At 38.0% G+C, this 11,691-nt stretch overlaps 1 protein-coding gene across 1 annotated transcript in view; it reads right to left on the reverse strand.

The window, feature by feature from the left end:
* Positions 1-1,618, reverse strand: part of PRKN (parkin RBR E3 ubiquitin protein ligase) — a 575,237-nt gene extending 573,619 nt beyond the window's left edge. Inside the window, exons 1-3 of the mRNA XM_018077346.2 lie at positions 1,598-1,618; positions 1,062-1,239; positions 591-754 (exon numbers count right to left, since the gene is read on the reverse strand). Coding sequence (XP_017932835.1) covers positions 591-754; positions 1,062-1,239; positions 1,598-1,618 — 363 coding nt within the window. The remainder of the gene's footprint in view (positions 1-590; positions 755-1,061; positions 1,240-1,597) is intronic.
* Between the last annotated feature and the right edge of the window lie 10,073 nt (positions 1,619-11,691).

The following is an 11,691-nucleotide window of genomic DNA, read 5'->3' on the forward strand; positions in this document are numbered from 1 at the left end:
GCTGCTCTTCTGTGCTCTCTGCTCCTCTTTCAGCTTTACTCGTTTATGAGTTCAGTGGTTTGGAATACACTTCTGTGGGCTTTCTGATCTGGAACCACCCCTCCAGCAGCACACACCTGTGCAGACACAGCAGCACATGGAGCAGCAGCAGCCCTGTAGCTATCCTCCAGGGGTCACAATTGGGTTACAAATTCTATCAAATGTGATGACTGTGCAGCTTGATTTAGAGCAATTTATTCACATCCTTCTTCATTAAGATTCAAATGGAATAAGTAAGATAGAAATTGAACAGACACAGAAATTGTGCATGGTTTGCTTCTGTAGTCAGTAAACATTTATTCACTAGGCACAGCTCTCTCTCGTGCTCTCTCTCTCATATTCTCTCTCTTTCCCTACCCTTCCTGCTTGCTGTTTTAATGCATAATTAAGAAGGTCAGAATTAATGAAGCAGTGTGGAGTAAAGTTCAAGGAATCCCCAGGCACTATTTATTCTATTAGATCTCAGGCATGAACATCAGATTGGCAGCATTAGAGGCAGAGGCAGTGTAGCTGGCAGCAGTCCAGGAGAGAAGCTACCAAGGGATTCTTACCTGCAGTGTCAAGTCATTGCTGAGCTCCCTCCCTGCAAAAATCACCCGCAGCTGGTCGGCTGGAACTCCCTGTCGCTGGGCAACTGCCTCCTTCAGCTGGAGGATGCTGGCATCCGAACCAACCTCCACCGGGAAGCCATGGTTGGAGTTGAACCTGACAAACACTGAACAAGAGCAAAAGAGCTTTTTAAGTGAGAATTTCTCATGATGTGTTTGTACTAGAGTGACTACAAGAGGCTTACTTTTCAATTTCAGGAAGCATGTACTATTTTCAGAGAAAAGCTATTAATACTCCCTCGTAGCATTTTTAAACTCATCACAGAATAGTTAGTGATCACTAAATAAAAAACATTAGTTTCCCCTTGGCAGTATTAGCAATTACAGAGAACATTTAGAATCAGAAGAAATCCCACTAGGCAGCTGCCTAAGTAGCTGCTAACTGGCACAAAAGATTTTCAGTTCAGTCCTAACCTTTGTAGCACACGTGCTTCCTGTGCCACTCGTGCTCCTCCCCAAAGCATATATCAAATAAATGCAGGAAACTGAGGTATGCTCTAGAGCCAAAATATATTAAATTATACAAGGGAAAACAATTCCTTGTTACAAGGCAAAGCACAGTCATATAAACTGGTTTCCCACTGATATAATTCTACAAAAGTAATGACGGAGAGAAAATCACATGGCAGAAGACATCAGAATCACAGAATTCTGTGTTTGGGAGTGTTGTATTACAGCACGGTCTTTTCAGAGTTCACTAAAATATCTGCAGTACATAATTCCTGTCAGCATCCACCTTCAGTGCAGAAAATCACTACTGCACCAGTCATATCATTTTTAGAGCTGCAGCAACTGGTTTATACATCCAGAGAAGCCCAGCAAACAAACTCATAAGCTTCCTGCCATTCAGCTGGCAGAACTGTTTTTCATAAGGAGTCTGAATGTGCTCACTGAGCCCATGGTCAGGGGAATGACTACAAGAACTGTGAAACAGGAAAAAGCCTCATTACATCCATATCAGTCATGGACATTGTACGAACAGTAGACACGTCCCCAGTGAAACGCTTCGACCCACACCTTCACAGGCAGGAAGCAAAGGAATTAGCAAAACACGATACAAAACAAAAAAACCATTTATATCAATTAGATAGTGGGCACCTGTCACCTAAACTGCTTGGGTATTGATTGCAACAACCAGTCTTTTTAAAGATTTATTTCTGCAGTGTTTTAGCTGAAGATGTTAATCCTTTGCATTTTTGTTGACTGACAGAAGCATAAGCTCAAAAGTATTTATTCAGTTTAAAGAAATAACTATTTTTAAAACTGAAAATTGGAATTCTATGATTTTTCAAACATATAGTCTGCCTGACAACTCCAAAGGTGTCAGATACTTTAAGAACATTTGACTATGGCTGAGAATGCTGCCACTGTTTTGCTCAGCAGCCAGGTATTTGCAATTTCATGTTTTCAGTTCCGATCTGGCTAATCTTTAAGGGATAAGGCCAGATACTAATACAATTTAACACATCATTTTAAGTTTTGCACTTGAAAGCATCCCCTTAATGTACTAAAATACAAGGTAAGATTGCACAGTGCAGTGTCAGGCAGGTGCCCTGCACTGTGTTATGCAGCCTCCTGTAGTACATCTTGGTTTAATTTCTACTTAAAGGTGTTATGGAAATAATTGAAGTGTGCAAGCTGTATATTCAGACTGCTCAGAAAAATCAGCGAAATTTGAATTTTGATTATTGTTTGGAGAGCAAAAGAGGATGTATATGGCAAAAAATAGTTACAGCTAATGGGAACTGAACAGTTCCCATCTTTCCAGGAACACTCATAAAGCTCTCTAAAGGGAGGATTTGAAAAGGTTTCGAATTTAAAGTTTCGTCTGCTAGAATTTAAATAAATATTTAAATAAATATTGGCTTAACAAGAGATCAGAGAATCTACCTGAGGCCTAAACTGCTGATGGAAATCCAAAATAAATAAACGGAGTTACTCGGATACAAGTACATGGGGCAGGTGTGTAGAGGAGCTGCAGAACTGCAAGTGAAGGCTGGAAGAAAGCTCGGGGGATGTCACCCCTGTCAGGATCTCAACAGGTCACATTTCAGAGCCCTGGATTCAGCAGCCTTTCTTCTTTGGCAAGCCATATGAAAAGTGCCAAAGATTTAATCCCCATTGTTATCCAACAGGTTTTCCGGTTCTGAACGGAGAAGATAAACATAAAATGCTGGAGAAGCTTAGGCCTTGCTTGTGAACAAACTGTGAAGGCACAGTCCTGATATACAGAATCAAAGCAAGTGAACTGTGCCAAGAATGAAAACAAGCTGTAGATGTCTTTACATTGCTACATGCAAAACACAAATTTCCTTTCTAGTTTTGACATAAAATAGCCAACTCGTTTTCTTCCTAAACTAATGAATCACACAAAAAAAGCCCTATAACATACAACATATAATCTGTGGTAAAAGAATGTACATATTTAAACTTTAAGATCTTATTGCCTAAGATCTAATTCTCCATTCTTCCTATAGACAAAACAAAGAATGTTACCAAAGTTTAACCCAAAGACAGTGTGAAATATATGAAACTTCTTCTATTTTTAAAAGCCCCTTCCCTACTGAGGTGAGATAAAAAGACCTTTGAAATGTATTTTCCTAAGAATGGGGAAAAAAAAAGTCTTGTGACAGTGTCTGTGGTGATCAGATCCTTTGACTCAGCACAGGACTTGAGAATACAACTCTTCTCGGGTCAAAAACCTACATCTAGACTATTTCACACTTGAAAGTATCATCCTTTCCTTTTCAGTATTAAATTTGTCTCATAAACGTGATTAATAATTTATCCAGTACAGCTGACCAATTTAGTACCAATTAAAAACAGGAAAACGCATAGAAAGGAGAAGGTAGAAATCCAGAGAACATAAAATTCTTGCCCCTCTGGTAAAGTATTGTGGAACTGTTCTGGAAGTCCTTCTGTTACCACACAACTGTGCATCACCTCTCAAGGCACAGGCTGAAGGCAGCTGTTCCAAGTACTTTTTTTATTTCAATAAATAAAATAAAACCATATAAAACATATTTTTTCGATCCCTGGGGCTCTTCCATCTTCATTCATACAAGATATTGTTCTAGTATTTTAATCTTCAGATTTAATTAGCTTCAGATGCATTTGTAGACACTTTATAAACTACCAGTGAATATCAGTTGCTGCCCGAATTTCTACAACCAAAATTGTAGACATGCAACTGTAGGACATATGCAGTGTGAGAAACTAGCAGCAGAACACAAGATAATGGGATGGCACTACATCTTGTTCCACAACTTTTTATTGTTATTTTCTTCTTTTCAGTGTGCCAAGGGAACTGAAAAATGGGAAAGAAGTAAAGCAAAAGACTAAAGAGGAACAAAAACCAGAAAAAGATGAGTTGGGGAGACTCTGAGAGATGAGGTCAGGAGTGGAAAGGAATAGCTCAGAATTGTATTAACTTGTAATTGGTTTGTATTACACAGTCAGTCAGCACATGTTAATGAAAGTCAATCAAAGGGTTAAACAACTTTTGCGAAGTTCTTCGAACTTTGTCTTTCCACAGCAACTTAAGCAGCCTGGAACTGGTACAGTCCTTTTCTTCACAGACCTGTGTATCTAAGTTTTGCACTGGAATAGGAGACCTTCCCAACACCTTTTGCTCCCCAGAGCACTGGAGAGCAGGTTGGTTCAGTCAGTTCCACTTTAGTTTCTACCCTACTTCCACTACATCAAGTCCCACTTTGGAGGCTGTCACTGTCACAAAGTTCTGGCCAACTGGCTTGCCTAATTTTTTCCTGACATAAATACGTGATAAAATCTCATCATCAATAGACTAACCAGTCCCATAGCAATTCATGTATCCTTTTCATCAATTAGCAAAAATATCCTCAGCTCCCTCCAAGAAAACTCTTTAACAGATGTCATTTCTTCAAAAAGTTGCCAAATTCCAACAAATTGGAGCCAAGTTGAGATAGCAGGATCCTGAGTCTTGATGCCCTTGCACTGAACATCCTGCCAACAACTCCCTTCTTCTTTAAAGAGGGAAATCCAATTACAGAACCTCTGCTGCCTACAGAAGGAGTGAGATAGTGTCTCAGAGACAAATGATTTCACACATTTCAGCCTGTATGGCTGAAAATCAACAGCTTGAACACTACCTCAAGATGAGTGGGTTGTCATTGCAGATATCGATGCGCTGGTATGACATTTTCCGGGCAAAATGCCCTGCTGTATATTTTGCACCAAATCCCGACTGACAGGTATATGCAATGAAGTTAACCATGACTTAATGAGTTACCACTCACTGCTGAGCCATAATAACTGGAAGCATTAGACCTCCTTGATCATTGCATTTGTGAAATAAAATTAATGCACATTAATGTAAGCCAACTTCACAGCCGCAGCAGAAAAAGAGCCTACACAGGCAATAAGTGGCAACTCATTAAGCCAGAGTAATTTGGTTGCTTCTGATCATTTGTAAATTACTTTCACCTAACGAATGATTTTATGATGTAGTCACACATAAAGAGCAATGTAGTAACCTAACATAAACAATGTCTATAAAACCCCATCCTTGGTGAGGTTATTTCTCTCCTTTAGCAAGGAATAAACTCTCTCCGGGAAAAATCTTTAGTGATAGCTAATACCAAATGAATATCATAAAAAAATGTTCCTTGATCATTAACTCAAATTTCAAGATTGAGATTTCTGATGGTTTTATTTACTTTTTAAATAAAAGTCAAGATTGGCTTTTATTCAAACTATTGTTCAGGGAAATTGAGACAGAATTCTCCATAAATGCTACATATGTACCCAATGATTTTTTCCTATGAAGTCATGAGCAGCGTGGAAAGGGTGAGTAGGGATAGGGCACTCACTTCCACCACAAGATTTAGGGGGTGTCATATCAAATTTATCTGTGCTGCGTTCAAAAGTGGCAAAAATGCTCTGTTTGCCCACAACACTAGCAGCGGACCTTCTGGAAAACTCTGCCAGAGAAGTGGTAGATGCACAATGTATAAATTTGGTTCAAGGGGAAAAAAGAAACAGGCAGTTTCAGGCAGCTCAGTAATCTCTCTACTGGAAAAAAAAGAATAATATACACTAGTATGAAATAAATACTTTATGTGTAGGTTTTGAGCTTAGAAAAGCAACATCTTTCAGTCATATGCTGAGCCAAAGAGGAACTTATGACTGCAAAGAAGGTAAAAAATAACAGATACCATCACATGTTTTGTTTTTTTTTTACTTATTCTTAAGAAAATACATTTTAAAGCTCCTGTCATTTGAGTTAAAGATAGCTGGTAGAACACCAGGGAGCAATATCATCTACGCTTGCCCTACTGTCTTTCTTCAGAAGGGTCTCTCTGCTTATGGTCACTGCTGCAGACAATAATACTTGGGGTTTAACAGTCCCTTCTTCTGAATGACTACGGTGCTCTTCTGCAGATGTCCTGGGTTTATATGTCCATACATGTACTCCAACAGAATGTAAGACTGAGTAAAATCTAACCGAGTAAAATGCTACCAACTAAACCAAGAATAGAGGCAAATAAAAAAGACAAGAGTTCAGCACTAGTCTCTTCTTTGCCTCCAGAGCTGTGCATGCACATGCAGTTGCTTTCTTGAATTGCAGTGAGACAATTTTTAAACTCAGCAATTCTCACAGTAACCTAATTTTGTTCTAGGAAGTATGCCTCTTAATCCAAGACACATGCTAAATTTGTCCAGTAAATTATTTCCTGTGATTAATTCACTCACTTTTACTATTCTCTTTAAAGTTGGAGGAATGCATTGCTAGCTAACCCAACACTACAATTATGTTGGCATTTCTTTTATAAGTCTCTTAAAAAATGCTATTTTCCTAGCTATTTTTGCCCTGATTTACAGGCTGCTTAAGTCAGCACAAAGCTGCCATGAACTTCCTTGATACAAAATCAACCTAAATTCATTTTTCATTTTAAATAGATGCATACTGTTCTTTAATGTGCTTGGACATGGATAAGAGTCTTTCAATTCCACATATTTCAAGCTCTATGCTACAGCTTTCTGTATTAATAAGTACCACCACGTTTAAAAATAAAATGTATACTCTTGCAGCTGTTAAATTACCCCTGTCCTGTGGAAGAATGGGCCAGTATTTTTGCAAAGACTGCATGAGTTCAATGAAATACGCAAGAGGATCAGAAAATCTCAAGTAGGACTACTGTAATAACTTTAAGGCCATAAAAGGAACCAAGAAGGTGAAGACTGCAGTAGGGAAATTCCACTGTTTTAACAGTTATGCTGACTTGCAGCTCCATAGGAAATTTAACATGATTTTCTTATAGTATCTACATTCTGCTAAATACTAGAAAAGTTGTTGGACAGCTGAGATCCAGACAAAGAAATGAATAATAAATATGGTAGCTGTTACATTTAACTAAACAAGGAGCTTTCTAACATCATGAAGTTTATTAAATGCTCAGTATAGAACAAAAAAAGTGTAAAAAATTTATAAAATCCACACTATAATATGTATTGAAATGGTATCTATACCATTGGAATGACTATGTAGAAACAGATTAGTTCCACATACAAAAAAAAAGAAGTCCCAGAGAAAACATATCTACATACTCACCGACTGATATGAAAACCTTTGGTTTCACTTTATTTCTACAAGAGCTACTACAAATAAAAACAAGTCAAAACTCAAAGGAATAAACATCGTTACAGCCTTGGACAGTGGGCTGTACAACTAGTACATGGTTGTATGCTGTACAGCCACGTGCACTGCTTGAAGGGAGAGGATGAAGCCAGTTACTCTGGAGAACAAAATCATAAGGGCTTATTCCCTTGGTGTTTACAGGTCTAATGTCAGCTTTTGAATATTCAGGATTCTTTGATTTTACTCATCCCATTTGAGAGGATCTCAGTATCATTACAATCATGTCCTGATTTGTTTTAAAATGCACAATGTGCAAACAAAATTGTATTTCTTCACAGAGCACTTCATTTTAGGGCTACATGTTGTAGGATCTTTTTTTCCTTAAGTATCTTTCCAGTTTACCAATTTTACTGATAAATAGTTCTCTACTAGCAGAAAAATAAGATTTGATGTTCTGGGACAGTCCTGTCCCTGTCCTTCACCTTTGAACGCTAACCTCATCCTACTCCTTTTAAATCGTGAGCACCATCTCTTCTCCCTCAGGTCTTCTCTTCTCACCAGTAAAACTACAGCAGTGGCACAGCAGTCTTAGGAGAATGCTTTTGCTCTACAGAATAGCCTGAAGAGATGCTACCAGGGAGGACACTGCAGGCACCACCAGCCCCGGCTGTCCCTGCCTGGCTTTGCTGGGGGCTCCATACTCTGCCCAGGGCGCCCAAGGTCACAGCCCCTGCCTCAGCCACGGCTGTTCCGTGCCCAAACCAGCCTGCTGCTGTTCCTGCCTGGGCTTCTCGCAGAGCCCTGACCTGGCATGGACCTGATGGTGGGTCACTGCTCCGCCACACAGTCCTCAGCCACCCGCGGGGACACGCACATCGCCTCAGCTCTCCCACTCCTGAAAGGCACACGCTGTTGATACTCCTGAAACAATCTGGAAACGTCCTCAGCTCCTTACCTTTTAAAAAATGCGTACTGTTCCAAAACATACAGCACTTCTGCAGCAACTTGGAATTTATCCTGATAGGTCCAGTGTAAATTCATTTGCCAAAATTACATCTGCTACAGATGTAATACAAAGATTAGTTAAAGATCCTAAATAATTACAGAAGCTTTAGTAAAACTATCTTTTCTGTTTGCACCCTGGAAGGAAAATTTAACTCCTTACATCGAAAGAGAACTATAAAATGATGGGTTGCCAAAGAAATTTATAATTGTGTCATAGAAGCGCGTACTCAGCTTTTCTTCTGAATTAATTAAAAAAAACCAAGTTCCTGTAGCTAAGCTTAAAGATTTACCATATATCAAAGATAATTTTCTCCCTATTGAGTTTTTCAAAACTCTTCCCACCCTTGTTTGGTTTTTTTCCAACATCTACTTTTGCTATATCACAGCCAAATAACAAACACCTCTAAGTCCCTGACACAACAAAATACACTGCAGCCAATTTTGCCAGGCAAAAACATATGGCCTGTAATGACTGCCAAATATAGTCTGTCATTCCTTCTACAAAACTGCTAGTTAGCTGGAAAAGAGAAACGCCATTTAAAATATCTCAGAGTCACACAAGAATCCTACAGATTCACTACAGTGAACACTACAGAACACATACACGCGGAGAAATTAATTGGGCCTACTTAAAAAATACATAATAGTCATTTACAATCCCTCCTTAGATATATTAAATGTTTACTTATATATACATATATATGTATGTATAAACCCCTCAACTCAGAATGCTGTTATTTCAGTACAGACTGAAATCCTCATTCACTGAGCAGACATAGACCTGAGCTTGCTGAGTAAGATGAGAGTAGAGGCTCCAGTTCACAAAAATGCTTACTGGGAACATGACTCAAATACTATTGCAAATATGAAAAATTAAAAACTCCAAACCATACTCAAATGTCAAAATACAGTAGGAGGCCTCAAACTGGTAAATGGTGTATATAGTATATCAGCTGAATCAGATGGGATAAAAGTTGTGAAACATTTCACATACAAGCAACTTTGTTTCTGCAACACAAAGCAAAGCCAAAGCATGTACATATTATGGATATGCACGGCAAATACTGAAGACCATGTGGAGCTATGCTGTGACACAAATCTGTTGAATATGTTTCTTGCCACTTTAACAATTCTCTGCCAATCTGTTTTGCTGGATTTCCTTTACTGTCCAATGTATCAGCACCTTTGAGGCAGGTGACATAATGATTTCTCTCTCTGGTAGATCTAGGTCCATAGCTGATACAAAGTTAGATATTTCAAGGCCTGTAGGCTTATAATTTTGAGGTATATATAACTGGAAGCTAAGAAACAATTGGTTTTGTTTTTTGCTTTTTTTTAATTAAAGACTAAGATAGCTGTATAAAGTAATTCCATAAATTTTTAAATGGAGGCCTCATAATCTGAGGTTTGAGCTTATTGCCATGATAGAACAAAATATCTCAGATATCAGAATAAGAAGACTGTTTATCTAATTCAGGTCATAATTACCCTGGAAGAGCATTTTCCACTGGCACATGTAATGTACTGATGACAAATGTTTTCCGGGCGTGTATCATTTTATGAATTTCAGATAAAGAAAATTATTCAAAAGATTTGCTATGTCAAAAGCGAGATACCCATAAATTAAAATGTGAAATAACAGCTGAATTGATGACGACAGGATGAATCAGTTCCTTCTTGGTGAAGTGAAAGTTTATTTAAAACAGCTTTTAAGTTAAAATATCCATTTCATTAGATCAAACTGAATACATTTTCCCACTGAAACAGAAGCTCAGAATGCAAATCCAAAGAATTCTGAGCAAGGCATGAAGTCAAAATTTCTGAACACAGAGAAGACTAAATCAAAAACGTTTGATTACATATAATTCTCTATACATGGGCTATTTTCTGTCTTACATTATACATGCTGAAGCTTTGTGAGAAGCAGCATCTAACCTTTCTAAATGGGTCACACTGCTACCAAGATGTATCTGCATAGCACAGTTCCACAAATTCTCTTGTAAAAATTCTGGTTTGCACACTTTACATCCATGGGTGGAAGACAAAAATGCACCATCATTTCTGTGAGGCATGTGAGGTACACTACAGTTTGAGAGAGAAGAGCTTTTCTGAACTTTGTTTAGTTTTAAAGGCTGATTGTGCTGACCGAGTCTTTCAGCTCCCTGAAGAAAATGTGGTAGACCAGTAACAAGTTATTATTTTGGGCTGTGTGCTGTGTTTCCATTGTCCCTGTTGTTAGGAGGAATGATGCTAGAAGAGCAACTTGATCTTCTATGTGATTTTCTCATTTTCAAAACATATTTTAAAGCCTGAAAGAACGGGCAGTCTTTTTTGATGAAAAAATTACAAGTTCTTTGTTCTGACTATGAGTATTTCTAGAAGAAGATCCATCTCAATGTCACAAACACCTCAATACTTCTCAAGATTTCCTTTCTTTCTGTCTTTCTGACAAAATGCATGCAGCTGCAGCCTATCACTCCCTGTGCCAGTGCATTTGTCAATTAGCTGGAAGGAAATCGCCCAGTACACAAAGCTGAGCTTATGATCAGACAGGAAATTATGGTCTATTATGCAATTTTATTCTTGTCTGTGATTGACTGCACATCAAAAGGCCACTCAGTGGCAGCCACTGACACTTGATAAGGTAAAAATAGTTTTGTAAAACCAGATGGTGGAAGCAAGACACCAGCAGATCAGGAATGCTGAGTCTACTATACTTTACATGAGAAATAAACCAAAAGGATTTTAACACACAGTGGTCCTTTGCAGTATATTAACATTACAAATGGTATGGTGTTTTCAGCAGAGTGGAAATCTGCCAAATTCTAATCACCATTTCCCTTCACACCCTATTTAGAGTGGTACGGGCATCAGCACTTGTAAATAGGTAAATTTTTTCATAGCATATGCTCCATATATGCTCTACCAGCATATGAAGTTATAAATACAAATAATTCTGCATGCAAATAACCTCACAGAGCTCAATAAGACTTTTTATATTTTTTTACAATGTTTAGGGAAAAAGTGATTGTGATGTATAATGTCAACATACCCATCTTAGTAACACATTTTTTAACAACTTATGAACCCAACAGTGTCAGCTTAGGCAAGTGATAAATGTGAAAAAAAAATAAAATCAAAACAAGGTTTATTTAAATAAAGTCATTAAATGTTTTAAGCCAATCATCCAGATGAAACCACATCTTTGTAATGGCATGTGGAAGCTCTGAATAGCAACTGAAATTAAAAAATAAATACTGTGGCAAGTAAAAGGGCCAAAACCATTACAGAACTAGGTAATTTGGTCAGATATTTAGAAATGTATTTGGAGGAACTTAGCAGAAAAGTTAAATTAGTTTAGGAAGAAAGAGAATTCTGAACAAAAAATGCTGTTTTAAACTGTGTATCTCAAGCATTATG

This window comes from Manacus vitellinus, unplaced genomic scaffold (assembly GCF_001715985.3).
Source record: "Manacus vitellinus isolate BGI_N305 unplaced genomic scaffold, ASM171598v3 scaffold_37_pilon, whole genome shotgun sequence".
Classification (NCBI taxonomy): Eukaryota; Metazoa; Chordata; class Aves; order Passeriformes; family Pipridae; genus Manacus; species Manacus vitellinus.